At 45.2% G+C, this 15,409-nt stretch overlaps 1 protein-coding gene across 1 annotated transcript in view; it reads left to right on the top strand.

Annotated features, from left to right (window-relative positions):
- ACSS1 (acyl-CoA synthetase short chain family member 1) overlaps positions 1–15,409 on the top strand; it is an 81,549-nt gene that overhangs the window by 49,606 nt on the left and 16,534 nt on the right. Inside the window, exons 5-9 of the mRNA XM_077814258.1 lie at positions 3,691–3,843; positions 5,607–5,754; positions 6,881–7,018; positions 8,681–8,773; positions 15,128–15,240. Coding sequence (XP_077670384.1) covers positions 3,691–3,843; positions 5,607–5,754; positions 6,881–7,018; positions 8,681–8,773; positions 15,128–15,240 — 645 coding nt within the window. The remainder of the gene's footprint in view (positions 1–3,690; positions 3,844–5,606; positions 5,755–6,880; positions 7,019–8,680; positions 8,774–15,127; positions 15,241–15,409) is intronic.

Raw genomic sequence — 15,409 nt, 5'->3', positions numbered from 1 at the left:
TGCAATTAGTCACATGGGTCTCGGCAGACAGATGCCTAAAGAATCTTGAGGGACGCGCTTATTCCCCAAGAACAGTACAGAGTCTGCAGGAAGCAGGCTGTCTGTCAGCTTTTCCAGCCACATGTGGAGTATTTGGAATATACTCATTGCCACAGGCTTGATGCACCTGAGGAAGGGGTTGCAGTTGTAGTCCTGGCAGCCAGGCTCAAAAATGTTTTCTGAAGAATGATCATCTTCAAGTCTACTACATTTCTACAACCCTTTTGGGGAGATCTTTCAGCCATGTTAAGGTCTTCAAGTGAATTGTTGCAGAGTGACAAGCCATGGAAATAGTTAGAGGAGTGTGATGGTACTTCAAAAAAATGAAAACAAAAGCAAGAACAAGGAATGCCTTGGGGTATTATGATACACAGCACTCCACAGAGTCATAAAGAGTAGGAGCTGTGATATTGCACATGGCTGAAGATGGCAAGAAGAGATGGGTTGTCTTTATTAATGTATTATATTTTAAATAATTTTTTACATAAAAGCAGGCCCCAAGCAACATGGCTGTGGGCCCAGGGCACATTTGTAACCTGGACCCCGTCCCATCCCACAAAGATAGATGCATAGGGATAAACAGACTCGTGGAGATTGTATAAATAACGTTTAGTCAAATTCAAATGTCCACAGTTTTTAGTCTGAATTTATTTCTCATGGTGATGGGCTTGTGGCCCTCTGGCTGGGTCCCTCCCTGGGACCATACCCTGGCAAAGTGTCCCCATTCCCACCTCTCACTCCCCTTCATTTGTGGCCTATACAGTGCTCTAACTTGCATGGCACTTTACAGAGATTAAAAAGGATTTGTCCCCGCCCTGCCTGGTCTTTACTGTCCCAATTAGGCACAACCCTATGCTGCAGGCAGTGTGGAGCCACACTGTTCTAGAGCAAAGGCACTCAACCTTTCCAGACTACTGTACCCCTTTCAGGAGTGTGATTTGTCTTGTGTATCCACAAGTTCCACGTCACCTAAAAACTACGTGCTTACAAAATCAGAAATAAAAATACGAATGTGTCACTGAAAATTTGCTGACTTTCTCATTTTTACCATTTAATTATAAAATAAATCAACTGGAATATAAATATTGTCGTTACATTTCAGTGTATAGTATACAGAGCAGTATAAGCAAGTCATTGTATGAAATGTTAGTTTGTACTGACTTCGCTAGTGCTTTTTATGTAGCCTGTTGTAAAACTAGGCAAATATTTAGATGAGTTGATGTACCCCCGGAAGACCTCTGTATATCCCCAGGGGTACGCGCGTAACCATGGTTGAGAACCACTGTTCCAGAGGGAGCAATGGGAGACGTAAATAAGAAAAGAATCTCTGTTTATAACAATGAACCTTTTATTATGATACAATTCCACTAATATCACTGTATTTGAAAATTTTGTTTAGTTACAGTACGCAACCCCTTGAGTTAGCTGTACTAACATTGGATGACTGAACATGCAACGTTGGACATTGATCTTATGTATTTATTGTTACAATACTGAAGGCTAGAAATCAGCAGGACTTAGTAATGCCAATGGTTTACATGTGAATTTTGCATGTGAATTTTCGGGAGAGTTCCACAGGAGAAAAGGACATTTTCTCTGGTTCATACACTGATTAACTGCTTTGTGTCCTTGGCAGATATTGCTGAAGAGGCTTGGAAAGACCCTGTTCTCTCCCAAATGAGTAGGTGTACAATAAATGGCCAGTCCAATTTTGTGGCAGAGGAGGCTGTGGAACACTAGTGAGAAAGGATAGTCTCCCACCTGAACAAGGTGGTTCACTTCAGGGGACTGTTTTTGATCATCTCTCCATGCTATGGAGCAAGAGTGCGACAGGATCTGCACAGAGAGCACTCTGAGACATGTCACACGGTGGCTGAAGTGGGACGCTAGCTCTGTGTTCAGGATTTGATTAAGATTGAGCAAAAGGCTGTGGCGCTTGCATGTGATAGTAATGAAGACGCTAATCTTAGCACCTGTGCATCTGGGCAAATGGCTGACTTGAGTAAGGCAGTGCCTTCCTATTAATTTTCCTGAGAAAGATACATTTTCCTTGTATTGGTCAGCAGCAGTAAGAAGTAACTTCAGCATCCACAACAGCCTTAACAAAAACCACCAAGGAGTTTATTTGCATTATATATACTCCCTGGGAAGATGGTGTTTGATAGTGGACCACAAGTAACTAATGAAGAATGCCAGCACTTTCTACAGAAGAAAATTAAATCATCCCTCCTCTTCAAATGGGGGTGGAGCATAAACTGCTGATATGTGCACAGCGAGCCCACTCCCCTCTGCCTTGCACTTGGGCCCCGTGCATATCAGACCGTTAAAGCAGAACGGCAGTGCTTTTGTACCCACTTTGCACAGGTGTAAATGACGCTGCTGGGTGGAAGGCAATAGGAAGTCAGCCTCATGGGGCTGTATTTTGAATCTAGGCCCAGGCCTGAGCAAGCAGTGATGTGTAAACCACATCATCCCAGGAGTAGCTCTAGGAGGCACTGTGACTAAGATGCCCCTGCTGAGGCATAATTGGAATATGGAGGTGAGCTGGGGTATTGATTTACTGCTGACCTGCAGCAAATTGCTACCTCTCCACCATTGGGCCAGCTACTCTCCCCCACTTGAGGGGTGAGGGTAGAAGCTAAGCCTTCACCCTCTCTCCAGTCACTTGTTCTAGGGAGGGAATAAGCGGGCCAGGAACCCCACATACTCCTGCGTGCCAGGTCCACGGTCAGGGTAACTTGAGTAGGGATATAAGGAGCTCTTACTCCCCCTCACTCCCTTTTGTCAGCACCTAGAATGTGTCAGAATTGAGCCCATAGCATCCTGAATGCCCTCTGCTGGGAGTTCTACTGATAGCTGCGCCTGGTGGGTGACATTGCCCAGGAGGCAGCAAAGGATTCTTACTAGGGAGTTAGCTGGGTCTCTGTTTGGAGCGGGAAAAATAAAACATGGATTTTCTCTTTAAAAAAATAAGTCAAGTCTATGCCATGTATCATCAGCAGGGGCTCTCAGCTCCTTCTCTAGCCAGGAAATGGAGGCAGGCATTGGGAAATCCTAAATGTGACTTAAAATTAGACTGAGAAGTGTAAATTAGAAAAAGAAGACCCCTGCCCCATGGAACTTGGCCCCTAAAGACCTTTCTGTTATTGCAAAGTGTGGCTCATTATGGCAATCACACTTCTGCTTTCTACCTGCAACTTTTATCCTCCCAAAGTCTTGAAACCTATGAGATTCCCTGCTGTTTTTATAGATGGCTTTATTAATCCAGTTCCCTGAAATGCCTGAGACTCACAGAAGTGTGGGTCTAGAGAATGGGTGCTGCACACCTTCCACGTGAACGCTTAGGTGGGGTGTGCTGCACACATTCGTTTGTTTCTGAGTCAGGGGAACAAGTGGTGCCTGTCATTTGAGCATCCATACCAGGTCATTCTTCATCTGCTGTGTCTTCATGCTATGTCATTCTTCATCTACTACTTTGCCTTTCTTTTAGTAAATACTCAGCTCTTGCCAGTCTCTCTGCAGAAAAAGATGGCATCAGAAGAAATGACAGTTCTTCTATACGTAACTAGGACCCTGGTGAAACACTGAAGTGTTATGAAAGGATTGGTTGCGTGAGGCTAACGTGTTTCTTTGCTACTTCTCTTGTCTTAGGAGATGGCCAAGGAGGCTCCTGTGTGTGCTCCTGAAAGCATGGACAGTGAAGACATGCTGTTCATGCTTTACACCTCCGGGAGCACAGGAAAACCCAAAGGGATTGTTCACACTCAAGCTGGGTATCTGCTTTATGCTGCTGTGACACACAAGGTACCTCAGCAGTGTTCCTTGCAAAAAAGGAACATTTGTGCTTTATCAGTATTGATGTGGGACATTTGTTTGTTTAATAAGGCTGCTTCTGTTAGTGTTTGCAAATTATGTGGCAAATTGTGTGCAATCGAGTTGAAAAGTACACAAGAGCATATGAATAATTAAACAGTATTGATTTGCTTTCAGGAAGTACACTACTAGGAAAATCAGATCCCGGGGGTTGTAAAGAATCCAAATGATGCAGTGACTCCACCTGAGCATTTTGAATTCATTCGTCATTTACTGGTTTAGTTTTGCACTCCAGTACTGCATTGATTGTGCTGGATTCCGAACAAGGGCCCTCCTTTTGTGATGCTCATCTGTTGAAGAGCAAACAAATTGTATTAACACTCAGTATTTCTGCCTCTGCCACTGATTTGCGATGTGGTGCTGGGCAAGCCCATTAGCCTCCCTGTACCTTCATTTCCCCCTAAGCCAAATGGAGCTAACGAGACCCTCCCAAAGGGGTGTTGTGAGGCTTAACTTCTTACAGTTTCTGCTTTGAGATTCCCTCCTGAAAAGTGTAATTGAAATCCATATATGATTATACTGAAGTTTCTAGATGAGATTTCAATTCTAGTCCCAGCCTCTCTCTCACTTGTAATTTTCTGAGATATTCGTCTTTGGGTTAATCTCAGCTCAAAGGTGAATTTTAGAACGTTTGAGGATTATCCATTCAAGCCGATGGGCTGAGCTGTTAAACCTTTCTCCAGTGGGGTGGAGTCACACCAGTCAGCTTTTTTCTTTTTTTTTCCAAACAGCAGCAAGGTGGGGCATACAAATCTGTTTGTTTCTCAGTCCAAGAAGAAGGTTCCCAACTTTGCTCTAGGCATTCAGAGGGTCTTGCTTCCTACACAGATGCATTCCTCTTAAATGTACTGCCTTTCAAGCACTAGAAAATGTACTGTAGGAATAATCCAGCACTGGTAGGAACATTGACTGGCTGACTGATGAGATCTCTCCTGCCACTCCTTTCTATGATCCTTTGGTTTTGATTTCAGAGTAGAGTGTTGGATTTTTGTTGTACTCTCAGTTTTTTTGATTTAAAAGGTAAATCTAGCTGTAACTTTCCAGCTCTGGTAACATGCATCAGCTGGTGCAAGAAGGTAGATTTCCTAGGTAGAACATTTCTGATAGCTGAGGAAGTATAATCAGCCCCAGATGCTTGTTATCTAAACTATAACGTGAAAGGCTATATGTGTGTGACTGAAAGTGAATGGAGTGAGGAGTGCCTAGGGCAAGCTGAAGGACAGTAAGTCTCCTATGGATACCTTGTTTCCTTCATTAATACCCAGGGTATTAAACTGGAAACAAACAGAACACGTTGTAACGGTAAAGTTGGCTAAATCCTGAGGACCAAGCTGCCATGAGCTCAGGAGTCCATTGGCATTGGTGGGGCACTGTGCAGGCACAGGTGGCCTCCTACACAGTGAGGGATGACATCCTTCATTCTGACTCAGCAGACTCCCACTGAAACCAGTGGGTCTGATTTAAGGACTAAGAACCACAGGATTTGGCCCACTCCTTGTATGAGCGGTGGTATAGCCTCCCATCCTTAGGCCAGCCTTGCCTCTGTGCATTTATAGCTCGTCTGTCTGTTCATGCTTACTTTGTGTATATGCTTTAAATGATTTTTTGCTGGCTGAGTTGAAATAATTGATCCGGTGCAGCATATGTTAGTTCTTTCAGCATTACGAAAACAGCGTCACTGTTTATCTTTGCAGCATGTGTTTGACTACCAGCAAGGTGATGTTTTTGGTTGTGTGGCTGATACTGGCTGGATCACAGGACATAGCTATGTTGTATATGGACCACTCTGTAACGGAGGCACCTCTGTCCTGTTTGAAAGCACTCCACTGTATCCTGACCCAGGTGAGGGCGTGATGGTCGCAGTTTTAATTAAACATGTATATGGTTTAGGAGCCTATCAAGGGTGACCTGGCTACCTTAGTAGATGTATTCTCTTTCCTATTATCACCGGTCCCATTTCTTTTGAGGATGTGACCATACAAACCAGGAATGTGTATGTACCCAGGGTAATAAAGGTGCCATCAGTTTATATTATAGATCAGAGGTGGGCAAACTATGGCCCATGGGCCACATCCAGCCCGCGGGACCATCCTGCCTGGCCCCTGAACTCCCGGCTGGGGAGGCTAGCCCCCAGCCCCTCCCCTCCCCTGCAGCAACGCCGCTGCATGGGCAGCATGGCTTGTGCCCGCTACCTCCCAGGCTTTCCAATAAGCCAGTCCTGCCGCCGGCATGGTAAGGGGAGGGGGGGGGGTTGGATAAGGGGCAGGAGGTCCCGGGGGAAAGTCAGGAGACAGGGAGTGGTTGGATGGGGCACAGGTTCGGGGGGGCGGGCGATCAGGAGACAGGGAGCAGGGGGGGTTGGATAGGTGATGGGGTCCCAGGGTGGCAGAGGGTGCCGGGAGGGGCGGGGGGGACAGGGACTGGGGGCGTTGGATAGGGGGTGGAGTCCTGGGGGGGCAGTTAGGGACAGGGGTCCCGGGATGGGGCAGTCAGGGGACAAGGTGTGGGCGTGGGGGGTTGGATGGGTCGGGGTCCCCGGAGGGCCTGTCAGGGGTGTGGATAGGGGTCGGGGGAGTCAGGGGACAGGGAGCAGGGGCCGTTGGATGGGGGTGGTCAGGGGACAAGGAGCAGGGGAAGCTGGATGGGTCGGGGGTTCTGAGGAGGCAGTCAGGGGGCTGGAAGTGGGAGGGATAGGGGGTGGATAGGGGGTGGGAGGGATAGGGGATAGCGGATAGGGGGTGGGGGCCAGGCTGTTTGGGGAGGCACAGCCTTCCCTACCCAGCCCTCCATACCATTTCGCAATCCCGATGTGGCCCTCGGGCCAAAAAGTTTGCCCACTCCTGCTCTAGCTACAGCAGATAGTTGCTGTAGAGTTTTGTCTTAGTGTTTACTTCAGTGTTCAGCGTTTGTAACAGTAGCTTTGTTCCGTAACCAGACAGACTAAAGAAGAATATTTGGGATTTTGCAGGTCGTTATTGGGAAACTGTACAGAGGTTAAAAATTAATCAGTTTTACGGTGCTCCTACTGCTGTACGCCTGCTGCTGAAGTATGGAGATAAGTGGGTGAAGAAGTATGACAGATCTTCCTTAAAAACCCTGGGATCAGGTGAGAGGAATAGATGTTCTTTCAAATACAGGTTTCACATACAGTTGTTTAGTTACTATTTATGTAGAAAAAATAAAGAGCCCAATGCCAGGGCAATTGAATAAATATCTTTGAATTATCCCCCATTTCCTAGATTCCTTTATGAGAATAACGTTCTCCAGAAAAAGACGCCAAAAATTCCGTTGTGCTTGTGACTTCATAGAGCATTAATAGTTCTAAGGCTTGAGATGCTTAGACAGCCCCTGCATGAGCATTGTTTCGATTTTTCTAAATACCCCCCAAATTACCTTCAGTTAGTACTTACCTTCTCTTAGATTCCTTTTTGCTTTTCACCACTCCTAGGAAAGGAATGTCTTAAATTGTGAGGTTCATATTTAGGGCCCTACCAAATTCACAGCTATGAACAATATGTCACGGACAATGAAATCTGATCTTTTGTGTGCCTTTACCCTATACTCTACAGATTTCCTGGGGGAGACCCCAGCGTTTCTCAAACTGGGGGTCTCAACCCAAAAGGGGCTGCAGAGGAGTCACAAGGTTATTGTAGGGGGGGCTGTGGCATTCCGCCCTCACGTCTGCGCGGCCTTCAGAGCTGGGCGGCCGGAGAGCAGCAGCTGCTGGCCAGGTGCCCAGCTCTGAAGGCAGCTCCCCGTCAGCGGCAGCGCAGAAGGAAGGGTGGCAATATCAGCCTATCCCATCCTTACTTTTGGGCTGTTGCCGGTGGGGGCGCTGCCTTCACAGCTGGGCTCCCGGCCAGCAGCTGCCGCTCTCCGGCTGCCCAGCGGTGAAGGGAGCATTGCCGCCAGCATCAGCACAAGTAAGGGTGGCAATACTGAGAGCCCCCTACAATAATCTTGCGACCCCCCCAACAACCCTCTTTTGGGTCAGGACCCCTACAGTGACAACACTGTGACATTTCAGATTTAAATAGCTGAAACCATGAAATTTGTAATTTTTAAAATCCTAGCATCATGAAATTGACCAAAATGGACGGTGAATTTGGTAGGGCCCTACTCATATAACACAGGCACCTTGAGCTTCTTCTCATGCCTCAGCAAAATGCTATCAGTAGTTACTAGGGTAGACAAATTATTTATGATCAGAAATGCCTGGCGTTGCAGGCATGCGATGGATTTAGGCTCAGCAGAACTCGATTTTCCTTTTTTTTAAAATAATTTCAATGGATAATATTGATTATTTTTAAGCATTTAAAATTTTTTATCTATTTAAATTTTCAAAGTTGCACAAAATTATGGGTTTTAAGCTTTTTTTTTCTTTCAATTTTTATCAATTTACTTTTTCATAGTTGAGGGAAATTAAGGAGGGAATAAGACCATAATTATTCAATGACAGACTTTGAGATTTAGAAAGTTAAACACAAATTGTCAAAATCACATGTCAAAATATGCAAAGCAAATATTCTTAAATCAAACTATAATAAGTTCTCAAGTAGCATTTTGCTTACTTTGCCTATCTGTAATTTCAATTATTATCAATGGAAATATTTTTGGATGGTTTGCTGTTTATGGTGATATTGACATATACCGACATTTACCAATAAAATCTAATTCTTCCAAGCCTATATGTGGGGAAGGGAAAGCACACTGCATACAAATCCTTTCACCGGAATTCACTCTTCTTTCTTTACTGTTTTGGATTTAGTGGGAGAACCAATTAACCATGAAGCTTGGCAATGGTTCTACAATGTAGTGGGAGACAGCCGTTGCACCCTTGTTGACACCTGGTGGCAAACAGGTAAAAAGCACTGATGGGGAGGGAAAACATGTTCACGGGGAATTCTCATGGAGTGATGAGAAAGTGGTGACAACTTTGCCACCTTTTGGAGATTTTTTCCCCTGAAACATTTTGAGTTTTCAGCAGACTTTGATCCGCTCTTTAAACTGGCTGAAACCCAGCAATGTTTTTTCATGAAACATTTTCACTGAAATTTTGAACATTTGGAAGTTTGGACCAGTTCTAGAAGCAGAAAACAATTTTCATTGTTCAGTTGAAAGTGAAAGGCTGCTGTCTGAAGTGGAAACCACACAGTAGTTATTCTGACAACTGAACTTTTCTTTATCATGAAAACCTATGTAATGTACGGCAAACTGTAACATTGAATCACAGATTCTGCCTAGGTATTTGTTTGTCCTGTTTCCCTATGGAAAATAGAACTGTGTAGCCAAGGGTATTTGTTTCATTACTAGAGTTCACTGGAAAATACAGTTAAAATTGCTTTGTTTTGTTTTGTTTCAGGAGGGACATGGGGAGAAGTTGTTATGCTATTTTGCAGTTAGCTGTCTGCAGCCCTCCCCATGTGAACGAAGTAGCTTTATTTGACAGTGAAGGAAGGGTGGCCATGTTGCGACTTAAGGGGACTTTTGCACTGAGCCATCTCACAGAAAGCAGGAGTGCACTTCTGTAATTCATCAATTTGCTTAGGCTGGTTCTTGTGCATCCCATCTTAATGAAGTGCGGCTTGCCTCTCAGCTACATGAACGCCAGTTTGTAATGCTCTAGTAATGGAAAGGGGCCTTAACTTGGATGTAAATAAAATCTGCTCCTTAGGTGTCTTTACATGACCAGAGTGCGTCAGGGTGGGTTTAGTGTGAGTGACAATCAGGCCCATACTGTTAATCTGTTGCCTGGATTGGCTATGTCTAGTCCCAGAGGGTATAACTATACTCGTGGCTGGCCCGTGCCAGCTGACTCGGGCTTGTGGGGCTCAGGCTAAGGGGGTTTTTAATTGAGGTGTAGACATTTGCATTTGGGATGGAGCCCAGGCTCTGGGACCCTCCCTCTTGCGGTGTACAAGAGCCCAGGCTCCAGCCCGAGCTGAAATATCTATACCCCAATGAAGCGGCCTTGCAAGCCCAAGTCTCGCGAGCCTGAGTCAGGTGACATGGGCCAGCCGTGGGCATTTAATTGCAATATAGACATACCGTGAGGTCACTAAAGAAAAATGCAGTAATCTTACTCTTCTTATTGAAGGACTTCACTGAAGTAAATCCTCCTCTAGACCCTTCCCTGCTCATACCCCAACAACAGGTTCCTGTTCTTCCCCGTCATATGATGGTGGGAAAGAATCTCTTTCTTCTTACACTGAACAAGGAACTTAGTTGCAGTAAGGAAGCCAGTGTTAGTTCTGAAACAGCTTTCTGTCTCCCTTTTTGTGCTTCACAAAGTTTTACAGCTTCTGCCTTGAATCTTCCCCAGCTCCCCTCCTGCCTAAATTTTTGCTACAGACTTAAAGAAATAGTACACATATCCTCACGCTGCCCTCTCCCTCTCCTCTGCCAAAGGAGACCCCTCCCATTTCCCTAGCCTCCCATCCACTGCCGATGCAGCAGGTGAATTGATTACCATAGTGTCAGCTCAATTTCACCTTTCGCAATCAATGTAATTTACTTTATTAATTGGCCTTTGTCCTCTATGGACCATTGTCTTTGGAAGCAGCGGTATGTCACCAGAGAATAAAACTGAACGGGCATAAAGATTAGCAAACCATACTTTAAGAATCCATTTGAAAGTATTTGGGTGAGTAGATAAGGTGAGAGGGGGATTATGAGAGAGAATTTGTTTGTGTGTGTGTGAGAGAGAGAGAAATTAAGGTGGCTCTTAGGCCATGTCTATATTAGTGGCACAGCTGTACGATCTCCTGTGTAGCTGCTCTATGCTGACAGGAGAGAGCTTTCCCATCGACAGAACTAAACCAGCCCCAGCGAGTGGCGCTAGCTGCATCGGCAGGAGAAACTCTCCCACCAACATAGCGGAGTGCACGCCACCACTTATGCTGGCAAAACTTATGTCGCTTGGAGGGGGTGTTATTTTCACAGCCCTGAGTGACAAGTTTCACTGACATGTGCGGTAGTGGAGGCGTGGCCTTCGTGTTACTATGTTAGGCAGTGGGGTCTGTGCTAATATGACTGAGTGATAATATGATTCAAAGCTGGTCTGATTTTCAGGTCTAGTTTTAAATGATGTAGAATAGAGACTAGACTGTTTAGCTTTTGAATTAGAGCGACACCAAAGGTAAACTGTTGTAAATGATTCTCGAGGCACTAAATTGTATTATAGAATAAATATGGGCTGTTCTTAGAAACACGTCTCTTAATAGGGCATTTCGATGCTTGGGTTCTTCTTTCTCAGTCACACAAAGGGTATATGGCTTCTGCTAATGGACTTGCTCCTGCTCCCATTAAAAAACCCCAGCAAAACTCTCATCAACTTCAGTTGGAGTAAGATTATGAATGTTTGCCAGCTAGCTAGACATATTCACATTGAATCATGTGTTAACAAAAAGTAGTTACCCAAGAAAAGTTAACTTTTTTCTACTAATTTGTAAATAAAGCTTGACCCAAGAATGGATTGTGAGTTGCTCCACAAGTTACTAGATTTATTGAATGGAAAGACAGAAGCAGAAAGTAGATAAGGAACGCAGGACAATAAGGCTTTAAATAAGAGCCTTTCTGCATAGAAATTCCATTTGTGTCTCTTTCTTAAGAGCCAGATCATACCTTCTGTGATAAAGCCCACAAGAAGTGCACAGATGGTCTAGGAAACTCTGTGAGTTCATCTGATGGAATTGCTAACTGGTGTTCCCCTCTGAGTGGAGGGGGCAAGGAGCGCCCAAACCCAGTAGATCCTGGAGATCCTAAGTTGGAGCTCCTCCTCCTAGGCAGCATTGCTCACCAAGGAGTTTTGCTGACATTGGGTACCCCAGTCATGACTGCATCCTGCTCTTCTCCTTAGAGAGCGTTAGTGCCCCTGCAGAGTCAGCTAAGAAGCACGCTTTGTTTCTAAGACCAAGAAAATCTGTGTTGGTCTCCACAGTAGTGAATTGACTGGGCGGTACAGAATAGAACAGCTGTGGCTTTGGCTTCATTGGAGTGCTACAAACTCTGTCGGAGGAGTGTAGGAGCACTCAACATAGGTGGGGGAGGAGAGAAGGTTGGGTGACTGTCAACAGGAAATAGTTAAGGAAACAGGTGAAACCACAAGCACGCCTGGGTGATATTTAAGCAAAAGCCTGTTTGTGCTTAACGCATTGCAGAGGCCTTCAAAGACTTGCGTGACCATTGCTGAGAGAGTCTGTCAAGGTCACTGTCAGCTTGGACTATGTGACAAGCAAATGCAAGGTGTGCACATTCAGAGTACCCACACACCGCAGTACCTGGCTTTCCTGGCTTTGCAACGTGCCGCTTTGGAGTGGATTCTCCCTCTTTCTGGAGTTCTTTGCCGTCTCTTAATTAAAGACCAATTTAGTTAAACTGCTGTAAAACCCCTGCATGGACTTGCTGACACTGATTTCAATCTGGCTTGTGTCAACTTAGTTGAAGTTGACTGTTTACCACAATAAGCTACATTGCTGTAAGCTATTTTTAAACCAGGTTAATAGTGTCCACACAGAAATGTGCACTGGTTTAACTAGATCGGTGGGAAAAAAATCCCTTTAGTTACGTCAGTGCAAGTTGGAGCATAGGCTCTGCCTAAGGTACTGCCCACTGTGAATAAGGGTGGAAAGTTGTAATTTCCTCCCATTCTTTGCATTGTCTTGCCTTTGTTTTCTCTTTTTCCTTTCTTCAGGGATTTTGCCCCATTCACCCCCTACCACCTTGCATCTCTCCCTTGGATCTGCACTGCTCTACTGGCTGTTACATAGTCAGTCATTGTGCTGTGTAGCAGATGGCCTGGCCTATATTTTAAATGTTGTTTTACAGTACTGTGATTTTAATTAATGTTCAGTTATATTGAACATCCGTTACAACGGAGCTAAACAGACATATTGTACATGCAGCATGAGCTTCGTATTCTGTCACCTTCATTACTGTGAAATATTAGGTGCAGTTCTTCCCGGATTCTGTCTGTGCGAGTAGAGGATGGTGTATGTTTTCCAAAACAGGAAAGTGCTGGCAAAGCCTTAAGACCATCATGTCACATTGCACAGAAGTTTCTGATGTGTACACTGTCCCTGAAGGAAGAGACTTCCAAAATCATTTTCCATTTGATACATAAGCATAAGCCAGCTCTGAGGTCTGTTTTCAGTGGAGTGATACCTCAGCTCTATGGTTCCACTTAGAGATACCTTCTTCTCCACCTAGTTATAGAGGAGGGACTAGAGGCAAAATCATAGGTTCTGTCTGTGTAGTCACTGAAGCCAGTGGAGCAATGTGGATTTACACCAGTCAAGGACACAGCTCATAGATTTTTAAAGCCTAACATTCCAGCCTCTTTGCTTCTGTTTTGTGCATCTGAATTAGTGTCAGGATATAAAAGATCTGATTAAGGTTGAAATCTCTGATCTGATTTAACATTTATCCCAGCAGAAATGAGGAAAGAATGATTAAGAGGCTCAGTTCAGAATGGAAAATAATCTCAGGATGCCCCTAATGGGTGGGCTATTCTAATACTGCATAATAATAGTAATTTAGTCTCACAAAGCGCTTTGCATACAAATTCCTCAAAGTGCTGTACAAACAGCACAAGAAAATAAATCCCTTAATATTTTGTGCTTATATCCCCACTGCTACAAAACAATCCCTAGTGGGGTAGGAAATGGGGCTGAAGAGCATTTTCCAGGTAGCATCATGTGTAAGAAAGGAATCTGAAAATGTGTAAGTGCCACATTAGTGCTCACTACATCCAGCTCTCGTTGATTTCCACGGAATTAATTTATTTCCTGGATAACTCTAGGAGTGTGTGTGTTAATTTAGGGTCACACTCTAGGAAGAGAGTGCATGGGCTGAATCAATGGGCTGCTCCTTCTTAGAAATGTACTTGCTAGGTGCAAGACTAAGGCATGCAATCCTTACCCCCATTTGTAATGCTGGTGTGCATGCAGACCGCAGCTGCTACTACAAAGTATGTGGGCCACTGCTTCCCTTCCTGCATGCTGCTTTGGCCACTGCTCCTCTGCTCCTGCAGCTTTAAAGTTAATGGGAGCTTTGCCATTGATGTCAGCGAGCACAGGCCCAGGCCCTTGGAATCAGTTACCCCGATGCAGTGCATGGTGATGCTGCTCTGCACCTGAGGCCAGCTGCTTACCTGGGCTGCGTTATTTCTCTCTGTCGTCTCTTTATAAATGCGGACGTCTGTTTTTGTGTGGCTTACGAGGTCCAAGACATCCAGATGTTTTGCACGGATAGGTCAGTCAACCTTCAGTTAATGGTTTGGGACATCCTGGTGTTCAAAAGATACAGATGTGCAGAGTTCAGAGGAGAGCAAACTTAGTGGTGAAGTGTTTAGAAAAGAATATGCAGAAATAAAGTCAGAGAGAAGAGGAGGAAAGGAATGCACATATTAATAATTCTCCCAATGTAGTTGTTATGGTACCACCTGGAGACCAGAACCCCACCCTGCTAGGCACTGTATAAACAGAGCAAAAGGTGGCTGCTGTCTGAAAGAGCTTACAATCGAAGTTTGTTGAGCCACAACAGCTGGGTGTGGCAGATGGGGTGAGCACAAGGCAACAACGATAGAGTTATGAAGAGTGCGACAAGCAGTAGTCACAGCTCACCAGTGGCTAACCATTGCCAAGTGTTTTGTAGGCATCATGGCACCGGTGGGTTTGAAGGAGAATATGATGATGTAGCAGCCGCTGTTTGGATTCTCAAAATCATTTCTGACCTCATATCTTTCCCAACTTTGTACTCTGCACTATCTGTCCAGCAGATGGAGAGGAAATGTGTTTTCCCCTTAAAATGTGTATACTGTGGGTACTGTTCGGTAAAGTCTCATCTCTGCCTCAAAGAGTTCTAGAGGCAAGGTGGGTGAGGTAAACTCTTTTATTGGGCCAACTTCGGTTGGTGAGAGGCCAGCTTTCGAGCTACCCTGAGCTCTGCTTCAGATCAGCTCCGTGTAAGCTCGAAAGCTCGTCTCTCTCACCGACAGCAGTTGGTCCAAGAAAAGGTATCCCCTCCCCTGCCTTGTCTCGCTCGTTTCCTGGGACCATCATGTTCACTGCAACAATCAAAGCGTTCTTAGCTGGGAGGGTGCCTGTGATTTGCTGGTCTTGTGTAGCCGAGCAAAGTAGGTACTTGCTTTAATCCAGCCTCGCCTGCTATTCCAGTGTGTCGGCCCGGCATATTTACTTTCCCGCTGCTCTTCCAGAAACAGGCGGCATCTGCATTGCTCCCCGGCCCTCGGAGGAAGGAGCTGACATCATTCCTGCTATGGCAATGAGACCATTCTTTGGGATTGTCCCGGCACTGATGGATGAGAATGTGAGTTGGGACTCTGCTCTGCCACTGGGGGCAATGGTGCAAAGGCAGGGAAAGAGCTGCCGGAGATGCTGCTTCTGGGGTTGTCAGGCTAATTCCACTATTTAATGCCAAAAGCATGTAGGAAAAGGAGATGGAAAATGTTTTGTGCCTCATCTGTTCCAATGATACC

This window comes from Eretmochelys imbricata, chromosome 3 (genome assembly GCF_965152235.1).
Source record: "Eretmochelys imbricata isolate rEreImb1 chromosome 3, rEreImb1.hap1, whole genome shotgun sequence".
NCBI lineage: Eukaryota > Metazoa > Chordata > Testudines > Cheloniidae > Eretmochelys > Eretmochelys imbricata.
This window is presented reverse-complemented; position numbering and strand designations above follow the sequence as displayed.